Source organism: Ranitomeya imitator, chromosome 1 (assembly GCF_032444005.1).
Source record: "Ranitomeya imitator isolate aRanImi1 chromosome 1, aRanImi1.pri, whole genome shotgun sequence".
Classification (NCBI taxonomy): Eukaryota; Metazoa; Chordata; class Amphibia; order Anura; family Dendrobatidae; genus Ranitomeya; species Ranitomeya imitator.
The window spans coordinates 33576693-33602154 of record NC_091282.1 but is presented as its reverse complement, the minus strand read 5'-3'; the positions used below and the strand labels follow the sequence as shown (position 1 = coordinate 33602154).

The window sequence follows — 25462 nt, the reverse complement described above, 5'->3', positions numbered from 1 at the left end:
AATGGGAGAGAAGTTGCAGTACCACTCACGGCCACTACTCGTTGTGCGGCGCTGTTACAATTCCTGTGCGCCCCCGCACCTGCGATCAGCCAATCAGCGATCTGACCTGTGCTAAGGATAAGTCATCAATATTATTAAAGTTCGTAATTAAAAAAATGCCTTCGGTCTATGAATATTAATTATTTCATCAGTCTGACATTTTCGCCTTGATCTTTCACAGACCATGACTGGAGAATGGATATCGTCCAATACTGCGGCCATCAAGCCTGCCCCCAATAATAACATTCTGGGCCATGTAGTTCACAGACTGATGAATATCGTCCATCCTCCCCCACCGCCAACGGCAGCCCCCGGGTTTCCTCCATTCCCCATTAAAGGCTGCGTCCTTGGAAATATTTTTTCTGGAAAGAGCACCTGCCTGAAGCATCTAGCGCAAGGTGCGGATCATAGTGTACGCGGATAAAACGTAATGTCTCATTGCCATTTGGCGTAAATCGTTAGTGCAAGTGAATATAAGAAACTTTATAATAGATCTGATCACAGAAATGTGGCTTTTTCTCCACTTATGAGACACCTCTCTTCCCCTGACACCCTGATCCTCTCAATCTGTCCTGCTCATGTAAAGTCAGACTGACAGCTCACTGAGAAATCAGATTACAGCTGCCTGAATAAGTCTATGGAGAGGAGAGACAGGGAGCAGAGTGAAAGAGAAGCATGGGTTTGTGTGTATCTCGCCGCAGACTTGGATTCATAGCTACACTGCTCAGTACTGTAGAGTTTCCTCTATTCTCCGTTCTAGTAGGTGTTTTAACGCAATCCAGTGCTAGATTCACAGGTACACTTCAGTAATGTTATTAATGTCCTTCATGTTGCTGCTTCTAGTAAATGTTTGCTCTCACTCCAGTGCTGGATTCACAGGTACACTTCAGTAGTGCAGTATAATATACTTCATGTTGCTGCTTCCAGTAAATGTTCGCTCTCCAGTGCTGGATTCACAGGTGCACTCTAGTAGTGCTGTAAAATATCCTTCATGTTGATGCATCTAGTAAATGTTCACTCTCACTCCAGTGCCGGATTCACAGGTACACTTCAGTAGTGCAGTATAATGTCCCTCATGATTCTGATTCTAGTAAATGTTTGCTCTCACTCCAGTTCATGATTCACAACTGTTCAGCACTGTAGTGTAATGTCATCCATGCTGTTGATTCTGGTAGGTGTATTCTTTTGCCCCAGCACTGAATTCACAGCTACATTGCTCAGTGCTGCTTTATAATGTCCTACATGCTGCCAATTTCTTGTAAGTTGTTATTTCATCCCAGAGCTTGATTCACAGCTACACTGCTCGGTACTGCTGTGTTATTTCCTACATGTTGCTGCTGTGTGTTAAGTGTTTAAATTCACCCTAGGAATGGATTTGCAGTTACCCTGCTCAGTACTGGAGGTTAACTTCCTCTAAGTTGTTTCTCCTAGTAAGTGTTCTCTCTTACCCCAGTGATGGATTTACAGCTACACTACTCAGTACTGCGGTATATTGTCCTATAAGCTGCTGCTGCTTCTGAATATGTGCTACATAGAGACACAAGAGCAGGAATCCCCTAAGCTGTGCTTGTGCTCTCTCGTGGCAGCATACGGCGTCCAGGTGTTGAATGCGGATGATCTGGTGCAGGAGTCTATAAAGGCCTATAGTGAGGATGAAATGGACGAAAAGGTTCAGGTTCCTGCAATGAATACTGAGGAAGCCTGTGAAAATAAGGTAAAGCACAAGACGGAAGTTGACATATGACTGCGCCATCTATAATAATAATAATCTTTATTTTTATATAGCGCTAACATATTCCGCAGCGCTTTATAGGTTGCACACATTATCATCGCTGTCCCCGTTGAGGCTCACAATCTAAATTCCCTATCAGTATGTCTTTGGAATGTGGGAGGAAACCGGAGTACCCAGAGGAAACCCACGCAAACACGGAGAGAACATACAAACTCTTTGCAGATGTTGTCCTTGGTGGGGTTTGAACCCAGGACTCCAGCGCTGCAAGGCTGCTGTGCTAACCACTGTACCACCGTGCTGCCCTAGATAAGATGCCATCCGTTCACCATTCATCCATGACCGATCTATGCTTCATGGTGCAGGTCAGGGAGCAGGCTCAGGACCAGAGCCTGCTCCACTCACGAAAATGCCGGTCTTGCACCAGCCTCAAACAGCTGCGTCCTGAGATGATCTCTGATCGTTGCTGTTAGTCATTTAGAAGCCGTTGACGCCAGTGCACACTTGCCACCTCCTATCGGCTCCCTGCGACACAATTGCGGGGAACCAATGGTGAATGCCTGCACAGCTGTCAAATCGACACTGTGGCTGAACTTTATACAAGGCTGTGATCTATATACAGTAGATCGCACGTTAAAGTCCTCCCAAAAAAATAGAGGAAAAAAAAAAGTTTAAAAAAAATGTGTAATATATATAAAAAAATATATAAAAAATACAAATTACTCTTCTTATTGACAATAAAGAAATTACTAAAATATATAACAGAAAACATATTTGGTATTGCAGCATCCATAAAAAAATTTGGTCTATCAAAATATATTATTATAAGTTGTAAATGGAAAAATATTAAAAGTTCAGGCTTTTGGAAGAGGAGGAAAAAACAAAATCTCAATAACCAATTGGTCATTAACCCCTCTGTGACCTTAGACGTACTATCCCGTCGAGGTGCCCTGGGCTTATCTGACCCTGGACGGGATAGTACGTCATAGCCGATCGGCCGCACTCACGGGGGGAGCGCGGCCGATCGCGGCCGGGTGTCAGCTGCTTATCGCAGCTGACATCCGGCACTATGTCACGGACCGCCCCCGGCACATTAACCCCTGGCACACCGCGATCAAAGATGATCGCGATGTGCCGGCGGTGCAGGGAAGCACCGCGCAGGGAGGGGGCTCCCTGCGGGCTTCCCTGAGACCCCCGGAGCAACGCGATGTGATCGCGTTGCTGCGAGGGTCTCACCTCCCTCCCTGCTCCCTCCAGCCCCGGATCCAAGATGGCCGCGGATCCGGGTCCTGCAGGGAGGGAGGTGGTTTCACAGAGCCTGCTCAGAGCAGGCACTGTGAAGCCTGCAGCGCTGCATGTCAGATCAGTGATCTGACAGAGTGCTGTGCAAACTGTCAGATCACTGATCTGTGATGTCCCCCCCTGGGACAAAGTAAAAAAGTAAAAAAAAAATTTTCCAAATGTGTAAAAAAAATTAAAAAAAATATTCCAAAATAATGAAAAAAAAAAATATATATTATTCCCATAAATACATTTCTTCATCTAAATAAAAAAAAAACCAATAAAAGTACACATATTTAGTATCGCAGCGTCCGTAACGACCCGACCTATAAAACTGTCCCACTAGTTAACCCCTTCAGTAAACACCGTAAGAAGAAAAAAAAAAAAAACGAGGCAAAAAACAACGCTTTATTATCATACCGCCGAACAAAAAGTGGAATAACACGCGATCAAAAGGACAGATATAAATAACCATGGTACCGCTGAAAGCGTCATATTGTCCCGCAAAAAAAGAGCCGCCATACAGCATCATCAGCAAAAAAATAAAAAAGTTATAGTCCTGAGAATAAAGCGATGCAAAAATAATTATTTTTTCTGTAAAATAGTTTTTATCGTATAAAAGCGCCAAACCATAAAAAAATGATATAAATGAGGTATCGCTGTAATCGTACTGACCCGAAGAATAAAACTCATTGATCAATTTTACCAAACGCGGAACGGTATAAACGCCTCCCCCAATAGAAATTCATGAATAGCTGGCTTTTGGTCATTCTTCCTCACAAAAATCGGAATAAAAAGCGATCAAAAAATGTCACGTGCCCAAAAATGTTTTCAATAAAAACGTCAACTCGTCCCGCAAAAAACAAGACCTCACATGACTCTGTGGACCAAAATATGGAAAAATTATAGCTCTCAAAATGTGGTATTGCAAAAAATATTTTCTGCAATAAAAAGGGTCTTTCAGTGTGTGACGGCTGCCAATCATAAAAATCCGCTAAAAAACCACTATAAAAGTAAATCAAACCCCCCTTCATCACCCCCTTAGTTAGGGAAAAATAAAAAAAATGTATTTATTTCCATTTTCCCATTAGGGTTAGGGTTAGGGCTAGGGCTAGGGTTAGGGCTAGGGTTAGGGTTAGGGCTAGGGTTAGGGCTAGGGTTAGGGCTAGAGTTAGGGCTAGGGCTAGGGCTAGGGTTAGGGCTAGGGTTAGGGCTAGGGCTAGGGTTAGGGCTAGGGTTAGGGTTAGGGCTAGGGTTAGGGCTAGGGTTAGGGCTAGGGTTAGGGCTAGGGTTAGGGCTAGGGTTAGGGTTGGGGCTACAGTTAGGGTTGGGGCTAAAGTTAGGGTTAGGGTTTAGATTACATTTACAGTTGGGAATAGGGTTGGGATTAGGGTTAGGGGTGTGTCAGGGTTAGAGGTGTGGTTAGGGTTACCGTTGGAATTAGGGTTAGGGGTGTGTTTAGATTAGGGTTTCAGTTATAATTGGGGGGTTTCCACTGTTTCGGCACATCAGGGGCTCTCCAAACACGACATGGCGTCCGATCTCAATTCCAGCCAATTCTGCGTTGAAAAAGTAAAACAGTGCTCCTTCCCTTCCGAGCTCTCCTGTGTGCCCAAACAGGGGTTTACCCCAACATATGGGGTATCAGCGTACTCAGGACAAATTGGACAACAACTTTTGTGGACCAATTTCTCCTGTTACCCTTGGGAAAATACAAAACTGGGGGCTAAAAAATAATTTTTGTGGGAAAACAAAAAGATTTTTTATTTTCACGGCTCTGCGTTATAAACTGTAGTGAAACACTTGGGGGTTCAAAGTTCTCACAACACATCTAGATAAGTTCATTGAGGGGTCTAGTTTCCAATATGGGGTCACTTGTGGGGGGTTTCTACTGTTTAGGTACATTAGGGGCTCTGCAAACGCAATGTGACGCCTGCAGACCAATCCATCTAAGTCTGCATTCCAAATGATGCTCCTTCCCTTCCGAGCCCTCCCATGCGCCCAAACGGTGGTTCCCCCCCCACATATCGGGTATCAGCGTACTCAGGACAAATTGGACAACAACTTTTGGGGTCCAATTTCTCCTGTTACCCTAGGGAAAATACAAAACTGGGGGCTAAAAAATAATTTTTGTGGGAAAAAAATTTTGTTTTATTTTTATGGCTCTGCATTATAAACTTCTGTGAAGCCGTTGGTGGGTCAAAGTGCTCACCACACATCCAGATCAGATAAGTTCCTTAGGGGGTCTACTTTCCAAAATGGTGTCACTTGTGGGGGGTTTCAATGTTTAGGCACATCAGTGGCTCTACAAACGCAACATGGCGTCCCATCTCAATTCCTGTCAATTTTGCATTGAAAAGTCAAACGGCGCTCCTTCCCTTCCGAGCTCTCCCATCCACCCAAACAGTGGTTTACCCCCACATATGGGGTATCAGCGTACTCAGGACAAATTGGACAACAACTTTTGAGGTCCAATTTCTTCTCTTACCCTTGGAAAAATAAAAAATTGGGGGCAAAAATATAATTTTTGTGAAAAAATATGATTTTTTATTTTTACGGTTCTGCATTATAAACTTCTGTGAAGCACTTGGTGGGTCAAAGTGCTCACCACACATCCAGATAAGTTCCTTAGGGGGTCTACTTTCCAAAATGGTGTCACTTGTGGGGGGTTTCAATGTTTAGGCACATCAGTGGCTCTCCAAACGCAACATGGCGTCCCATCTCAATTCCTGTCAATTTTGCATTGAAAAGTCAAATAGCGCTCCTTCCCTTCCGAGCTCTCCCATGCGCCCAAACAGTGGTTTACTGCCACATATGGGGTATCAGCGTACTCAGGACAAATTGGACAACAACTTTTGGAGTCCATTTTCTCCTGTTACCCTTGGTAAAATAAAACAAATTGGAGCTGAAGTAAATTTTTTGTGTAAAAAAGTTAAATGTTCATTTTTATTTAAACATTCCAAAAATTCCTATTAAACACCTGAAGGGTTAATAAACTTCTTGAATGTGGTTTTGAGCACCTTGAGGGGTGCAGTTTTTAGAATGGTGTCACACTTGGGCATTTTCTATCATATAGACCCCTCAAAATGACTTCAAATGAGATGTGGTCCCTAAAAAAAAATGGTGTTGTAAAAATGAGAAATTGCTGGTCAACTTTTAACCCTTATGACTCCCTAACAAAAAAAAAAATTGGTTCCAAAATTATGCTGATGTAAAGGAGACATGTGGGAAATGTTACTTATTAAGTATTTTGTGTGACATATCTCTGTGATTTAATTGCATAAAAATTCAAAGTTTGAAAATTGCGAAATTTTCAAAATTTTCGCCAAATTTCCGTTTTTTTCACAAATAAACGCAGGTAATATCAAAGAAATTTTACCACTATCATGAAGTACAATATGTCACGAGAAAACAATGTCAGAATCACCAGGATCCGTTGAAGCGTTTCGGAGTTATAACCTCATAAAGGGACAGTGGTCAGAATTGTAAAAATTGGCCTGGTCATTGACGTGCAAACCACCCTTGGGGGTAAAGGGGTTAAAGGGTATCTGTCACCCCCAAAACTCAAATTGAACTATTTAGATATTTATGTTGGGGAGGGAGCCCCTATAAAAATCGTACTTGTAGTGTAGATTTTAGTAATTTAATTTGATAAATAAACAGTTTTATTAGATATGAAGATGAGGGTCTTCAGCGCACCATTGGAGAAACCAAGTGCTCAGTGGCCCATTCAGCCTCCTCAATTATCATCCTCCATATCTGCCCTTATGGTGATCGACAGCTCGTTTTGGAGTTTTGGATCTGTATTCTTCCAACCGGGGCCGAGGTCTCCTAGGTTATTCCTGTAAAGTGATAGTTCCGTGTCCCTCGTGATGGAGCCATGATGTATTGGCAGCAGTCCTGTAGGGTCCCCTGGATGTTTGGATGTCTTGGCAGAATCTCTAGCTGTCTCTTTTTCTCTCATTTTGTTTGAACTAGAGTGTTCAAACAAAATGCATAGATTGTCCTCTATATTGCAGAGCACCAATGGGTCATCAACATATTAACAAACATTCAAACCCCTTCAGTGTCAGTGCATACCAGTCTGGGAAGGTAGGTCAAGCGGTGCTACAAAGTGCGTGTTGTCAATCACCATATGGACAGGTGTGGATTACGGTTATTGGGGGGGTTGGACGGTACGTTAAGCCCTTGGCCACTCCAAGAGTGCACTGAAGCCCCAACACTGTTCTTTATATAGAACAAAATGACTAAAATCCACAGCACAGATAGGATTTTGTAGACACGACATTAGCACAGTGGAGACTCCCTGCTTTAAGTCAAGCGGATGTGATTTCATGGTCACTCCCGCCCACTGTGCGTGTCAAGACACTGTTGAACGGCGCAAATCTTCTGATTGTTTGTTTTTTCAAATAAACCTTTAGGTGGCGCAGTGGATAGCACAGCAGCCTTGCAGCACTGGGGTCCTGGGTTCGAATCCCACCCAGGACAACATCTGCAAAGAGTTTGTATGTTCTCTCCGTGTTTGCGTGGGTTTCCTCCGGGCACTCCGGTTTCCTCCCACATTCCAAAGACATACTAATAGGGATTCTAGATTGTGAGCCCCATCGGGGACATTGATGATAATGTGTGCAAACTGTAAAGTGCTGCGGAATATGTTAGCACTATATAAAAATAAAGATTATTATTATTATGTGAATGCCTGTAAAAAAAAATGCTGAGTCAAATTTGCACTAAAAACACATAAAAAAGAGGACACATAAAAAAAACGCAGCCAATCAATGACGATTTCTACTGTCTATTTTGGTGCCAAAAAATAATATGCCACAGAAAAAAAAGCCTGGGTATTTAGACATAATGACAACCATGGCCTTTTTGTAAACTGGATATAAGGTTGTCAGGCATTAACCACTTGGTGTCATTAAAGGGTTTTTCTATAAATTCACCAAAGGACTCAAATTTTATTTATTTATTTATTTATTTTTTAAAGAAACAACGCCACTTTTGTTTGCAGGCTGTGTCTGGTATTACACATCACTTTTAGAGAGGAAGGGGGGTAGCCCTGATGCTTTAACCTAAAACCACCACAGTCTGTTTGTTTTTTTTAGTAGTTTTGTCTGCTAAACTGCGTCAGTGCATGAAAAAGGGGGCTGAAACCGACCCTAAATGTCTTTTGTATTTATTTTATCCCAAACAGATAACAGAGAGTTTTACTACTGCTCCAGACGGACTCGAAACACAGTCCTCTGCAAGTATTACTGCTGCAAAAAGTAAGTGACCCCCCTGGCATAATCACCTGACGTGGAAGTTTGTGGTCTGTGCCTTTGCCTCGCCCCGAGTCGCTAGGCTTACACTGGGAAACACGCCGTGGGAGCGGACAGAGCAGAATTCACATGGGTAAGAAGAGGATCGGAGCAGCGCTGAAAACGGGAAAGGTGGCGATCTGTATCTAATGCCACGCACTTACACTACATCACATATATACAAAGGACTAGGGGGGGAAATTGCTAATTTACTGGGAGATCTTAAAGGGGTTGTCCATTATTGTATGACCCCCTACTCAATAACTTCAGAAGAATGAAAGCAGTTCCTACTCCTCTGCCGCAGCGCCGCCGTTCCAGAGATGTCGGCACTGCTGTTTCCATGGGACAGTGTGACATTGTTGTATCACATCGCTCATCATTCCCATCAGATCCGACATCCGCTCCGATTAAAAGTGTTTGGCTGCAGCGGTCACGCGATGCAACAATGTCACACTGCCCGATGGAAACACAGTTGCTCACAGATGGCACGTACAGACGCAGCACGGTGATACCTTTAATTAATGCCTTTCAGAGACTGACAACCCTTCTCAGCCGCAGACCCTGACGTCACCGGGAGAACACGTAGAACCAAAGGAAAGAACGGTAGAGTACAGAGAACGCCAGTGCAAGTAACAGGGAAGACGCAAAAAAAAAAGTTTTAAATTGTAAAAATAAGTTTTCGGTGCGCTCAGTTTTAGTCTTGGGCTTTAACCGTGCACAGTTGTAAAATTCCTGCAATCTAGTAGGAGGCGGACCGGTCTTTTGGGAGAAGACAGAAGTGGTTTATTACCGCGTCTGCCTTCTCCTCTGCCAGCTACATAATGCTCAGGAAACAATAACAAACAGAAGCATCTGTACGTCAGGAAACAATAGCAAACAGAAGCATCTGTAGGTCAGGAAATAATAGCAAACAGAAGCATCTGTAGGTCAGGAAACAATAGCAAACAGAAGCATCTGTAGGTCAGGAAATAATAGCAAACAGAAGCATCTGTAGGTCAGGAAACAATAGCAAACAGAAGCATCTGTAGGTCAGGAAACAATAGCAAACAGAAGCATCTGTAGGTCAGGAAATAATAGCAAACAGAAGCATCTGTAGGTCAGTAAAAAATAGCAAACAGAAGCATCTGTAGGTCAGGAAACAATAGCAAACAGAAGCATCTGTAGCTCAGGAAACAATAGCAAACAAAAGCATCTGTAGGTTCTAGCGATCACATGATTACTGGGTCTCTGCTGTGAAAAAAGAAAAAAAGATCCTTTATGATCCCTTCAGGGACACATTTGATATATAAAAAAAACATGTGTAGAACATCTAAAAAAAAAAAAAAAGAAATAAAAAATAATAAACAATATAGACCAAAAACTAAACTAAAAAAATTCTTTTTCCCTGTAGTTGTGTCACAATAAAAAAAAAAAAAAAATATTAACAATAATAAATTAAATATAAAGCAATCTTTAACATTTTCCCCAAAACAGCGGCAAAGAAAAATAAATAAATAAAATTTTTCACATATGAAATAAATAAATAAATAAATAAATAAATTCTGGATGGTGCTAAGAGGAGAAGCAAAAAAACCGTAAGAAATGGCTCGGTCATGAAGGCCCATTCTGGCCCGGTCACTAATGGGTTAACCTTACGCCATATTAATGCTGTGTCCGTACAGAAATCCCCAGTATTGGATCGCGATGAGGATTTATTTCGTTTTTGCGCTATTAGTGACCCCAACGTTACGATAAAACATAACTCCCTTCTAATTTCTCCATAATGGTCACACATAGGACAAGGGGGGTGTACATAATTATCCCAGAATTGTGCGTCTCTCCTCGGCCGTCCTCTAATCTTCGTTGTTCTCTTTTCTTGAAGCTCTCCCGGCGGGCTCAGCTCGGAGGGATGGTGGAGAAACAATTGAGAAAAGGAAAGCCGGTGACGGATGAGCTGCTGGTCGAAATCCTGGTTGAAGCCATCAAGTAAGATGAATATGTTTGTTTTGTAATTCCCAGTTTAAAGCCTCTTTAAAGGGGTTTTCCAGGACCTATCCTTGGATGTCAGATCGTTGGAGGTCCCGTTACTGCATATCGTCTCCTATTGAAGTGAATGTGATCAGAGCTGCAGTACCGAGAATGGCCACCACGTGGTGTACAGAGCTTTGATGTTCTGGCTCTATACACCATGTAGTGGCCGTTCTTGGTACTGCAGCTAATATAATTGGATCCTACAGATAGGACATCAACATCTTAGTCCTGAAAAATCCCTTTAAACCTTCTTACCTTTTAGGCCGTCACCACTAGGGGCAGCAGAGGAGTACATGATATAGCTAGTATGCGGTGAGGTTCCTGGGGTTCTAGTGGGGTACAGGTCGGGACTGATGTTGCAGCTCCATTGAATATGAATAGCGCAGAGCTGCAATACTGCACACAACCTGTTGACATGGGGAGGCACTGTTTTTGGAAGAAGGCAGCCATGTTTGTCAAAGACAACCCCTTTAAGGTTTTTTTGTTTTTTTAAGAGGGCAAGATGCCGCTTGTCTGTTGGCAGGATGGAGGGGTTAATTCTTATCATCCTCCAGTGGAAAAAAACACCTTGTAGATAAACAGATTTCTCAGAATCTCATGTGACGTCTCATCGCTCCTCTCCTGAGAATTCAGAGAGCGGAACAATCACTGGCGAGGTTCACGTGAGGACGTTGTCTCATCAGGTCTGGTGATGAATGGCCTCTAAATTAGTGCCGAAGATGGCCACGTGTACCGCCTATCGCCACGTGTACCGCCGGATACAGCTGGTACTCGCCCAGACCAGGACCCTTGAGGTTCAGACTCCCCAAAAGACCCCTCCCCGCTTTTGATTTTTTTTCTCACCTTTCAGGACCTTTTGGGGTCCATTCGACTTTCTGATCTCCTTTTATTCAATATTTTGTGTGACCGAAAAACATTGATTCTACTGTTACAATTTTTTTTTCTTAAAGCCGCACACAGTGATATCAAAAGCGTTTCTTTGGGGGGGTTGTCTTTACTATATATATATTTAATACGTGCGTATTTTTATTCATTTTTTTGCTTTATATATTTAATGCCGGTTTATTTTTTTTACTTTATATATATATATATATAAATATATATATATACTTGTGTATTTTTTTTTCACTTTATATCTATTCAGTACATGTGTATTTTTAATATTTTTCTATACTTTATATATATTTAATACGTCTGTATTTTTAATATTTTTTTACTTTATATATATATATATATATATTTATATTTAATACGTCTGTATTTTTTTTTTTTTTTACTTTATATATATATATATTTATTTAATACGTCTGTATTTTTAATATTTTTTTACTTTATATTTATAAACATCTGTATTTTTAATATTTTCTTTACTATATATATATTTAATACATCTGTATTTTTATTTTTTTTTACTTTATATATATATATATATATATTTATTTAATACGTCTGTATTTTTAATATTTTTTTACTTTATATTTATAAACATCTGTATTTTTAATATTTTTTTTACTATATATATATTTAATACGTCTGTATTTTTAATTTTTTTTACTTTTTATATACTTAAAACATCTGTATTTTTAATAACTTTTTACTTTATATTTAATACATCTGTATTTTTAATATTTTTTTACTTTATATATATATATATATATATATATATATATATATACATATATATATATATTTAATATGTCTGTATTTTTAATATTTTTTTAACTCTATATTTAATACGTCTGTATTTTTAATATTTTTTTACTTTATATATATTTAATGTCTGTATTTTTAAAAAAATTTTTACTTTATTTTTAATACGTCTGTATTTTTTTTTTTTTTACTTTGTATATATTTAATACATGTGTATTTTTTAAATTAATTTGCAGAATTATTTTTTGCCCCTAGAGATCATAAAAGATCTTGGGGGAGACATTGCATTAATGTCAATATTCCTAACGTTTCCACTGTAACTGGAGCATCCAGAGGAGCCCAAGTTACAGGGGAAAATGTCTCACCGACAGAACTGATCTGGGTCTGCTAGTCAGGTCTAACGGAGGCATCGGCAGCGCCAGTGCTTCTATCTGTTACACTCCCTGATCGCTACGTATCCGGCAAAAGAGAAGACAGATCCGGTAATAAACCACTTCTGTCTTCTCCTCACTGTCCGAGGCAGTGTCTTAACTCCCTCACCCCAAGTTTAGAATGAAAGCCAATGACTAGAAGTAAAAAAAAAAAAAGAATTAAGCAAATTCACTTGCAGGTGTCTCTCAGCGAACGCAGGATGGATCCTGGATGGATTCCCAGCGACTGTGAATCAGGCGAAGCTGCTTGAAAAGTCTCTGACCGGAGACGATCCAGAGAAAAACGCTGCAAAAAACACAAAGAATAAATCGGCCTTAGTGGAAGATCCGGCGGCGCCTGCGGAGCCTCCGACACGTTCCCCTGGACTGGACTTCATCGCCTTCATAGAGGTGTCAGACACGGCGGTGTTACAGCGCGCCGCCACTACAATGATGGGTAAGGGGTGACTGTGGGTATCCGGCACTACAAACACCAGCATGCCCTGGTACAATGGTATGGTGGTCAGTAGTTATGATCTTAACTGCAATGGGGGGCGCTGCTTCTGCTAACGAAAAAAGGCAGACCCTTCTCCTGTCATCTCGTAAAGCCCCCTTTAAATTGACGACTGCAATTTACCCTGCAGCTATAAAACCCCTATAATTATTATCCACAGGAGGAAGCGATGCAAGTGCAGGAGACGTCCCTCCGATAAACCAAATGCCACACAGGTAGGTGCCCCCAGACCGGAGCATCATTCGTCACCCAGAAGTCAACGGACCAGAATCAGGAGCTGCGTTACACGACCGGCATCAGTCAGCACCGATCACTGCTGTTCAATCGTTTGGATGCTGCTCTCAGTCTTCGACATCGGCGTTGTCACGGATCCCTTGCTCCCTGGTGTCACTAACTCGTCACGTACCTGCTCTCAGCACGTGACCTGGGGTTGTGCCTGCAAGGGTTAATCTATCTCCCCACTCTCAGTCCAGCATTCAACCTCTGTCCTATGCTGTAATGGGAGCATAAATCACACACCGACCCAGGCCACACACCCGCTCATACGCGCTGCCACCACTCATCAACACACTGGCGATGAGTCCCAGAAATAATAATGATAATATTGTCTACCACTCATAAGGCTCACACACCTTAGGCTATGGATTCTTTTATGTATATACTGTATATAGCCTCCTATATACAGTATGAGCCCCCACATAGCCTCCTCTATACAGTATGAGCCCTCACATAGCCCTCTATATACAGTATGAGCCCTCACATAGCCTCCTATATACAGTATGAGCCCCCACATAGCCTCTTATATACAGTATGAGCCCTCACATAGCCTCCTATATACAGTATGAGCCCCCACATAGCCTCCTATATACAGTATGAGCCCCCACATAGCCTCCTCTATACAGTATGAGCCCTCACATAGCCCTCTATATACAGTATGAGCCCTCACATAGCCTCCTATATACAGTATGAGCCCTCACATAGCCTCCTATATACAGTATGTGCCCTCACATAGCCTCCTATATACAGTATGAGCCCTCACATAGCCTCCTATATACAGTATGAGCCCTCACATAGCCTCCTATATACAGTATGAGCCCCCACATAGCCTCCTATATACAGTATGAGCCCCCACATAGCCTCCTATATACAGTATGAGCCCACACATAGCCTCCTATATACAGTATGAGCCCTCACATAGCCTCCTATATACAGTATGTGCCCTCACATAGCCCCCTGTATACAGTATGAGCCCTCACATAGCCTCCTATATACAGTATGAGCCCTCACATAGCCTCCTATATACAGTATGAGCCCCCACATAGCCTCCTATATACAGTATGAGCCCCCACATAGCCTCCTATATACAGTATGAGCCCCCACATAGCCTCCTATATACAGTATGAGCCCTCTCATAGCCTCCTATATACAGTATGAGCCCCCACAAAGCCTCCTATATACAGTATGAGCCCTCTCATAGCCTCCTATATACAGTATGAGCCCTCACATAGCCTCCTATATACAGTATGTGCCCTCACATAGCCTCCTATATACAGTATGAGCCCTCACATAGCCTCCTATATACAGTATGAGCCCCCACACAGCCCCTATATACAGTATGAGCCCTCTCATAGCCTCCTATATACAGTATCAGCCCTCACATAGCCTCCTATATACAGTATGAGCCTTCACATAGCCTCCTATATACAGTATGAGCCCTCTCATAGCCTCCTATATACAGTATCAGCCCTCACGTAGCCTCCTATATACAGTATCAGCCCTCACATAGCCTCCTATATACAGTATGAGCCCTCACATAGCCTCCTATAGGCATTATGAGCCACCACACAGCTCTCCCTATATGCAATATATACAATATGTGCCCCCACATAGTATTCTGTATACAATATGAGCCCTCAGATAGCGTCCTATATACAGTATGAGTACTCACATAGCCTTTATATACTATATTTGCCCCCACATAGCCTCCTATATACATCATGAGCCCCCACGCTCTCCCTATATGCAATACAGTATGTGCCCCCACATAGCCTCCTACATACATTATGAGCCCTCACATAGCCCCCTGTATACAGCATGAGCCCTCCCATAGCCTCAATATATATAGGATGATTTCCCACATAGCATCCTATATACAGTATGAGCCATCACATAGCCTCCATTTATAAAGTATGAGCCCTCATGAATCCCTCTATGTACAGGAACCAATCCCATTACACACGTTAAAAAAGAAAAAAAAACTCACCTCGCTCCCGTTCCCCGGCGCTCTGCTATGATCTTTGCTGTGTGCACTGACTCTCCGCACAGCAGAAGTCATGTAGTGACATATTTGCATCTGCTGTCTCAGTCACACACTCTGTGACTAGTAGAAGGAGTCGGTAGTTCTGTCCTCCATTATATTCACTGCTATCTGCATCCTGAAGATGCAGATGGCAGTGAAAACTGGATGCCGGTCAGCCGTATGGTGCAGCCTACGGACTAGTGTTTTCGGGCGGTTGACTATCTCAGATAGCCCAGTCCGATTGCCACACTTTTCCCAGGTCTGTCATATACGAGCCGTATACTAATCGGTGTACTGGGTGTCATTAGCTGATCCACATGCTAATGATAATGAGATGACTCTGATCATTCTGTCTCAGTCTATACAGCGCAGCTGGAAAAGAGAATTGCATAAAGAGCAATGAGGTAATGGAGTACGGCGCCCTTCTCATGAGAGTCAGGGGAGCTGCATACTGAGTATTATATTGTGTGTGTATATACAGTGCAGCAGGGAGGGTACTTTATAGCTGTTGCAGAAAATAGGAGGTAAAGGATAGAGTTATGTCATAAATTAGTACAGTCTCAAGGAAGCAATGGAATACAGATCCTCCCCCAGAGACCAGGGAGTGACGGGAAGCTGTATACAGAGCCTTTTTCTCTAGTGATAATGAAAGGACTGTGGTCATCCAGTTCCAGTCTACATTGAAAAGCTGACAAGTGAATCCCACAAAAAGCAGGGAAGTGATTGAGTTCAGTGACCAAGGAGAGACAGGGGTACTACATATAGCCTTATCTAGGCCTCTAACTGTACAATTGGCCTGCGGTTACCACCCCCACTCTCTAGTACTACTGAGATGACTCTGCTACTCTGTCTCAGTATGTACAGCAAAGCTGACAAGTGATATGAAGAAATGTGAAATATCATTTTTTGTGTGCTCTAGTACACTGTGTGGGAACTGCAATATGCCAAGATTTTATTATTTTTTTGCAGGACTAGTTGCATGAAAAATGAGTTGCTCTTCTTTTTTTTACCGTTTGATATGCAGATCTATGTCCTGCTGTACGAGTGCAGTAGTCACGTCTAGACGCGCTCTCAACAGCCAGAAAGCCAATAGGTGTGAGCCTGGCCAGAGCGTGTGTGAGGTGTAGGACATAGTATTGTGGGTGCGTATATGCCATGGGTAACGAGATCTTTGTCTTGCAGGATAAAAGGTTTCCTCGATAACTGGCAAAGACTAGAGACGTGGTTTTCAGCGCAGCCGAATATTTTGGTGAAAGTTAATGGGGACGTGGAGGAGGGGGTCCTGTGCAAGAAGATGGAAGAAGTCTACTTATCAGCCCTATACAATAAACAGAATGAAGGTACGCTGCGATGATTCCCAGATAACCACCAAGTGCCCATATAAATAGTGTGGTACACTCGCCATAAATACAGTATTTCCAGTGCACAGATAACTGCACAAAGTGCCAAGATAAATAGACGTTGTATATTAGACAGAAATATAGTGTATTCAGTGCCCAGATAAGGCCACAAAGTCCCCAGATAAATAGTGCCATAAATACAGCATTTATAATGTCTAGATAATTCCACAAAGTGCCCAGATATATAGTCCTGTATATTAGTTAAAAACACAATATTTACAATATCCAGATAACACTACGAAGTGCCCAGATAAAGTGTGCCATATTCTAACCATAAATACAGTATTCAGAATGCCCAGATAATTCCAAAAAGTGTCCAAATAAATAGTGTCATACACTTGACAGAAATACAGTATATGCAATGCCCAGATAACACACAAATAGTCTTGTATACCAGTTAGAAATACAGTATATACAACTCTCAGATAAATAGTGCTATACTCTGGTAAAAAGGATAGTATATTTAATTCCCAGATAACACCACAAAGTGTCCAGGTAAATTGTGTCATACACTAGCCAGAATCACAGTATTTATAATGCCCAGATAATTCCCAAAAGCGCCCAAATAAATTGTGTCATACACTGGCCAGGAATACAGCAAATACCATTATATACAATGCTCAGATAACACACAAAGTGCCCAGATAACTAGTGTTGTATACTAGTTAGAAATACATACATTAGTATATGCAACTTCCAGATAAATAGTGCCGTACACTGGCAACGACTGTATATTTAATGCCCAGATTGCGCCACAAAGTGCCTAGATAAATAGTGCTGTGCACTGGCTAGAAATACAGTATATTCAATGGCCAGGATAACACCACAATGTGCCCAGATAAATAGTATACTAGTTAGAAATGCAGTATATATAATTCCCAGATGAATAGTTCCATACACTGGCAAGAATAACAATACATTTAATGCCCAGATAGCGCCCAGATACATAGAGCTGCATAATACCCGTAAATACAGTATTTACATTATCCAGATAACATGAAGTGCACAGATAAATAGAGCTATTCACTGTCCAGAAATACAATATATACAGTGTCCAGATAAATAGTACCATGTACTGGCCAGAAAAACAGTATATACAATGCCCATATAATGCTATAAAGTGCATAATAATCATTAACCTTGTTAAAATAAGGAAGGGGTTGATGTCTTCAGTCGACAATTCTTATAGGGTCATTCTCATGAGAACACAAAAAACAGATAACTAATGAGGGGTGAGCTTATGTCGGGAGGATTTAGCGAGTGTCTGTACTTATTCTGCAGCTGTAAGTACTAATTGCTATCGTGTTAGAAGGCCTTCCTTTACCTGCCTTTATCTGCTTTAATGTACATTTCTGCCTGGATCGCCTGTTTTTATGAATTGTATAAAATAAACGAGCTCTTCATGTTGCCTTGGATACATGCCTGTGTATTTCTGTGGTTCTCACTGGCACCAAATGAGTTGGAGTTAGAACTGCTCCCACATCCGGAAGTGTGTGCTTCCAAAAAAAATGTCTGAAAAGCCAACGCAAATCAATGTAATCCTTAACCACACAGGGAAAAAGCCTGAGAAGAAAGAGGAGATTCCTCCAAAACCAGTGACACCTCCGCCATCCCTGCCGCCTCCTCTGGAAACCACCCACCATCCTCCTGCCGCACCGTCAGAGAAGAAGACCTCTGCTAAAAAGGGAAAGGGACAGTCCAAATCCCCCAAAGGTCTTGTAACTTCTGTTTCTTCTTAATCGAAAAAACTGTTTTTCTCCATGGCCGTCCGACCTGACATTGACTGTCCTGATATTTGGCCAACGTGAGACTTGTCCACCTCTTCGGGGATCCTATGTGACCTGCTCTCCCTACACCCGTGCTGTGCTCACTGCTCTGCTCCTTTCCTTGGCCTCTGCTCGACCTCGCCTGGACCTCTGCGTCTTCCCAGATAAGCTGCCTCCTTACTAACCAGACTTTACCACCTGTCAGATTCTGGTTTTCTGATCTTCACCGTCATCTTACCTTTTTTCCTGGACCGACTTCATTAACCACTTTTACGGGACTTTCTTGGTACCCCATTCACCACGTTAGCCTGTAAGCTCTCCGGAGCAGCGCTCTCTTTATAATTTGTTGTTACATTTACTAACTTGTACAGCGCTACAGTATAAGCTTGGCACTTTCTAAATAAATGCATAGGTGTAAAAACTTTTTGGACCTTTACATGCTGACATTGTATTGGCTTGAGGCCGTATGTAGCGCTGGTCGAGACTCTTCACTTCTCGTAATATTCACAGAAACTATGTGAGTCGTGTCTAGTTGCTAAAAAAACAAAGTAAAGGACATTAATGAAAAAAATAGTTTAAAAAATACTAAAAAAAATGAGTCACCCTTACCTTTCCCAATACAAAATAAAGGTAAAAAAAATTATAAAATAAAACTACCATATATACTCGAGTATAAGCCGACCTGAGTATAAGCTGAGGCACCTAATTTTGGCACAAAACACTGGGAAAACGTATTGACTCGAGTATAAGCTGGGTGTGCATGGCCCCCTCATCCCCATCCTGGTGTGCATGGCCTCCTCATCCCTATCCTGGTATTCATAGCCTCCTCAACCCTATCCTGGTATGCATGGCTCCTCATCCATATCCTGGTGTGCATGGCTCCTCATCCCTATCCTGGTATGCATGGCTCCTCATCCATATCCTGGTGTGCATGGCTCCTCATCCCTATCCTGGTGTGTATGGCTCCTCATCCCTATCCTGGTATACATGGCTCCTCATCCATATCCTGGTGTGCATGGCTCCTCATCCCTATCCTGGTATGCATGGCTCCTCATCCCTATCCTGGTATGCATGGCTCCTCATCCCTATCCTAGTGTGTATGGCCTCCTCATCCCTATCCTGGTATTCATAGCCTTCTCAACCCTATCCTGGTATGCATGGCTCCTCATCCATATCCTGGTGTGCATGGCTCCTCATCCCTATCCTGGTATGCATGGCTCCTCATCCATATCCTGGTGTGCATGGCTCCTCATCCCTATCCTGGTATGCATGGCTCCTCATCCCTATCCTGGTATGCATGGCTCCTCATCCCTATCCTGGTGTGTATGGCTCCTCATCCCTATCCTGGTATACATGGCTCCTCATCCATATCCTGGTGTGCATGGCTCCTCATCCCTATCCTGGTATGCATGGCTCCTCATCCCTATCCTGGTGTGTATGGCTCCTCATCCCTATCCTGGTATACATGGCTCCTCATCCATATCCTGGTGTGCATGGCTCCTCATCCCTATCCTGGTATGCATGGCTCCTCATCCCTATCCTGGTATGCATGGATCCTCATCCCTATCCTAGTGTGTATGGCTCCTCATCCCTATCCTGGTATACATGGCTCCTCATCCCTATCCTGGTATACATGGCTCCTCATCCCTATCCTGGTATACATGGCTCCTCATCCCTATCCTGGTATGCATGGCTCCTCATCCCTATCCTGGTGTGCATGGCTCCTCATCCCTATCCTGGTATACATGGCTCCTCATCCATATCCTGGTGTGCATGGCTCCATATCCCTATCCTGGTATGCATGGCTCCTCATCCCTATCCTGGTATGCATGGCTCCTCATCCCTATCCTAGTGTGTATGGCTCCTCATCCCTATCCTGGTATACATGGCTCCTCATCTCTATCCTGGTATACATGGCTCCTCATCCCTATCCTGGTATACATGGCTCCTCATCCCTATCCTGGTATACATGGCTCCTCATCCCTATCCTGGTATACATGGCTCCTCATCCCTATCCTGGTATACATGGCTCCTCATCCCTATCCTGGTATACATGGCTCCTCATCCCTATCCTGGTATACATGGCTCCTCATCCCTATCCTGGTATACATGGCTCCTCATCCCTATCCTGGTATGCATGGCTCCTCATCCCTATCCTGGTACGCATGGCTCCTCATCCCTATCTGGGCCTGCATGGCTCCTCATCCCTATCCTGGTATGCATGGCTCCTCATCCCTATCCTGGTGTGTATGGCTCCTCATCCCTATCCTGGTATGTGTGACGCCCAGGAGACCGGGATACCCAGCACCGGACCAATGGAGTCTGTCTCTTGAGGGGGATGTCACGGGTGGCTTGACCCGGTGCTGTGGCCTCAGGCAATGCACAGTGTAAGGGGTATCATGAGGGGACAGGCACTTACTTGATCAGCAGCAGGTTCTCCCAGCGGTGACGATCTCGATCCTGGATAGATGGCTATTGTCCAAATGAAAGACTGAGGCACTGAAACGTTTAACCAGTTTACTTTAACATAAAAGGATTTACAACCAGTCCTGTCACCGGAGTCTGTATGGGAACTCTGAGTTACTTTGACCCTGCCGGGGTCTTCGCCTCTTATTGTGCGCAATTTCTGTGTGGCCCTGCTGCTGTATGTGAACTGGCTGCCGGCCCAATCTGTCCCCTCCGGGTCCTGGTTCGACGGGCAACCCGAGTCCTTTTATCGGTTTACCCCCTCTGGGAGTACCGCTGAACTCTGTGTCTGTTGCTGCGTCCGGCCCTAGTGAAGCTGATATCACCTCACGTTTTTCCGGTTGCTGTATAATATATAATGAATACAGCCACGGATCCGGTATCCGTCTTTGCGCCTGTTCTGGGTAGTGCTTAATGCTACCCGGTTCTCACAATGTCCTTTTTCTCTATCCCTCTTCTCCTCAGGCCGGTCATTTAGGCCTGGTAACAGTCACAGGGCTGTTAGAGATTCAACTGTATGACCTCTCACTATCAACTCCTTGGCCCAACTGCCATTTCTTCTCTCAGACCAGAATGGATCAAGGGGAGTCTCTGGAGCTCCCCCTTCTGGCCGGAGGTGGTAGTGCAGTCTTGCTATTTTAGTATTTGTACTTACTGTCAGTAACTATTTTTGTGGCAAATACCCCTAGGGGTGCCACATTCCCCCTTAGTTAAGAACAGTACTCCGGGACTGTGGGACAATAACATTTTGAAATAACAATTAATATGTACAGAGTCTTAAAAATGAAAAGTTACAAAAACCACTCAAGGAAACAAAAATAGAGTTCTGTAAAAAGTCACTTCAAATAGCGTCCATTAATACAGTTCTATCCTTGAAGGTATTAGGAAAGGCACTGTACTTAGTGTCCAGGAATTTAGTTCCATTTTTCCAACGGAGTTATCAATATAAAGTCTAAAGAAAGTTCAAAAAGAGCAAAAAGCAAAGTTCAAAAAGCAGTCTTTCCGGAGCTTTGATTTAGTGCCTCCGGGCTGATAAAAAGTTCAAGAATATGCAATAAGTTCATACAGACACGTCTCTGTAGGCACTGGGCTTAAACGTTGCAGACTGATAACAATGACTATACTACATTTTCTGTTTAACTATATACGGCATAACATATATACAATTCACATTATGAGCTTTATAGTTGGTAATCTGCATACCTGGCCGGTAATTGACCCTTGGTACTACGCTGTGATCTACGTAATAGCGGTGTCTCTTCATGTGGTGTACTACTGTCTACTGCGGATGTAGTATCTGCCCGCTCTGCTAAAGATAATTCCACGACTATGGAGTTGGCAAGTCCACCGTGAATGGGATTACTCTGACCAGGAATCTGTTCTTCCTGGCCTGGAACCTCCTGTAGTACGGGGTCAGCCTCTTCCTGTCTTGGGACTTCTGGTATTGGGTTCGGTGTTGGGTAAAAGGCCACCATGGGAACCACTACTGCACCATGGTATGTTAGTAGGGTTTTGGGAAAGTCTCCTATACAGGTGTGATACACTTCCTCTTCTTTTTCCTTTACTGGTTGAACCTGTATGGGTTGAATAACTTCTGGTTCTGGCTGGACAACGTCTGGCTCTTTCAATGCTTCCGGACATAATTTAAGATTGTCTCTTGACACTAGTACAGATGTTAAGCCTCCGTTTTTGCTAATGAGACACATTTTAGGATTATCCACTCTTGTTGGTAAAACTGTGTAGGGTACGGCTTCCCACTGATTGTCCAGTTTATTGGTTCGACGATTTCTCTTGAGCACTTGGTCACCCGGTCTTAATGGGGTCGCTAGAGCATTCTGGTTGAAAGTTCGCTCTTGTCTTTCTCTAGTTTGCTGAAGGCTTCTTTCCACACTCTCTTGCACTTGGCGATACTGCTTTTGCCGTATGATATCCCAATTGGAGTCTTGAACTTCTGCGTCTGGTTTCAGAATTCCCATTTCTAGATCGATTGGTAATTGGCCGGGTCTTGCACGCATAAGGTAAGCTGGGGTGCAGTTGGTGGAGCTCACCGGGACATGATTATACAGATCCACCAAGTCAGGCAATTTCTCTGGCCATTGATTCCTTTCTGTCTCAGGTAAAGTCTTTAGTAGGTCTATTACAATATGGTTCATCTTCTCGCATAAGCCGTTTGTTTGTGGATGATAGGCCGTCGTCCGGATCTTTTTGCAACCATACATATTACAGAATTCTCTGAAGATCTCTGATTCAAAGGCTGTACCTTGGTCGGTGAGAACCTGTTCCGGATATCCATGGGGTCTACAAAAGTACGTTTGGAACGCTTTGGCTGCTGTTTTTGCTGTCAGATCTTTTACGGGTACTACTACCAAGAAACGTGAATAATGGTCCACGATGGTCAAGGCATAGACATAGCCGGACCGGCTTGGTGTCAACTTCACGTGGTCCATGGCTACAAGTTCAAGTGGTTGTTTGGTGATTATGGGCTGCAGTGGTGCTCTTTGGTTCTTTTGATCGTTTCTTCTGAGGTTGCACGGGCCACAATTTCTGCACCACTGTTCGATTGATTTTCTCATCCCGACCCAATAAAATCTTTCTCTTAGAAGTACTTCTAACTTTTTCCAACCGAAGTGACCAGCACCATTATGGTAAGCTTCGAGGACCATCTTCACATCTTGTTTAGGCACAATAATCTGCCAAACCAATTCATGTGTTTTCGGATTGGTGTATCTTCTACAGAGCTTCCCTTGATACAGGAACATTTTGCCTCTCTCTTTCCAGAGTTGATGCGTCTCTTCTGGGGCATCCTCATAGGGATATGCACTTTGCTCAGTCAACAGTTCCTTCACCAACTTCACAGCCGGATTGCTGTCTTGGGTGTCAGCCCATCTATGGTGTGCTAACGGATTAAAATTCACCTCTTGTTGTTTCTGATAGGTACTTGACTGATGATGTTTTGCCTTGGGACGATGGAAGGCTGGTAGTTCAATTTCTTCAAGCTCCCCCGTTTCCTCTTCTACATCTCTCAAGTGTGGCATCCGGGATAGGGCATCGGCATTTCCATTCTTGCGACCTGCTCGATACTTGATTATGAAGTTGTAATTAGATAACCGGGCTATCCATCGCTGTTCTAACGCACCTAATTTGGCTGTGTCCAGGTGGGTCAACGGATTGTTGTCAGTATAGACAATAAATTCTGCAGCGGCCAGATAGTGTTTGAAACGCTCCGTCACAGCCCAAACTACTGCCAGTAGTTCCAATTTGAAGGAGCTGTAATTTTCTGAATTTCTTTCAGTAGGCCGGAGCTTTCTACTTGCAAAGGCGATGACTTTCTCCCGACCTTCTTGCTTTTGTGACAGCACCGCTCCTAGTCCCACATTACTGGCATCGGTGTAGAGGATGAAAGGTTTATGGTAATCTGGGTATGCCAGAACCTCTTCTCCGGTTAGTGCCTTCTTTAGTTGTTCAAAGGAGTCTTCCCTTTCGTCGTTCCACTGAAAAGGAGGGTTTCGGTTTGAAGGTTTCTTCGTCTGCCCTACCAAGGCGTCTTGCAAGGGTGCTGCCAACTTGGTAAATCCTTTTATAAATCTGCGATAGTAACCCACCAATCCCAGGAATTGCCTCACTTCTTTTGCGCTGGTAGGTCTTGGCCAATCCCTTATGGCGCTTATTTTCTCGGGATCTGGTGCTACTCCCTCCGAACTCACGATGTGTCCCAGGTACTGTACCTTTGGCTTGAGAAGGTGACATTTGGATGGCTTGACTTTCATGCCATACCTGGATAAGGCTTCGAACACTTCTGCCAGGTCTATTAAGTGTTGTTCGTAAGTCTTTGAGTAGACGATCACATCATCTAGGTACAGTAGGACGGTCTCGAAGTTCTTGTGTCCGAGGCAGCATTCCATCAGCCGCTGGAAGGTACCGGATGCGTTGCAGAGTCCGAACGGCATGCGATTAAATTCACATAGACCCATTGGTGTGGTGAATGCCGTCTTTTCCTTATCTCTCTCAGCCACAGGGACTTGCCAATACAACGCTTGTTAAGTCTAAGGTGGAAAAATAATTAGCAGATTTCAAAGCAGTTAAGGACTCTTCTATCCTAGGCAAGGGGTAGGCGTCTTTATGGGTGATGTTATTAATCTTCCGGTAGTCTACGCACATTCTCATGGTTCCGTCCTTTTTTTTGACAATCACTAGAGGGGCCGCCCAGGGGCTACAGCTGTCTCTTATTACCCCGGCCTGTTTCATTTCCCTCAGCATATCTTTTGCACATTGATAGTGAGCGGGCGGTATGGGTCTATATCTTTCTTTTATTGGGGGATGGTCACCTGTGGGGATTGTGTGTTCTACCCCTTCTATCCGTCCGAAGTCCAATGGGTGTTTACTGAAGACTTGTTCATATTCCGTCACTAGCCTATACACCCCTTGTTTTTGATGGGTAGGTGTTGAATTTATGCCCACGTGTAGCTGTTGGCACCAATCCTCCATTTCTCCATCTGAGCCATTGCCTTCCACCTGACAGGTTGGTTCTAAGGGCTCAATGGTTGTGATGGCATTGTTGTCAACAGTATATAGCTTTGCCATTGTAGCATACCTTGGCA

General features: G+C 43.3%; 1 protein-coding gene across 1 annotated transcript in view; it reads left to right on the top strand.

The window, feature by feature from the left end:
* The window catches only part of SPEF2 (sperm flagellar 2), a 159593-nt gene that overhangs the window by 61068 nt on the left and 73063 nt on the right, over positions 1 to 25462 (top strand). Inside the window, exons 11-19 of the mRNA XM_069745962.1 lie at positions 221 to 437; positions 1626 to 1753; positions 8244 to 8316; positions 8882 to 8952; positions 10211 to 10314; positions 12620 to 12876; positions 13094 to 13148; positions 16415 to 16572; positions 18187 to 18345. Coding sequence (XP_069602063.1) covers positions 221 to 437; positions 1626 to 1753; positions 8244 to 8316; positions 8882 to 8952; positions 10211 to 10314; positions 12620 to 12876; positions 13094 to 13148; positions 16415 to 16572; positions 18187 to 18345 — 1222 coding nt within the window. The remainder of the gene's footprint in view (positions 1 to 220; positions 438 to 1625; positions 1754 to 8243; positions 8317 to 8881; positions 8953 to 10210; positions 10315 to 12619; positions 12877 to 13093; positions 13149 to 16414; positions 16573 to 18186; positions 18346 to 25462) is intronic.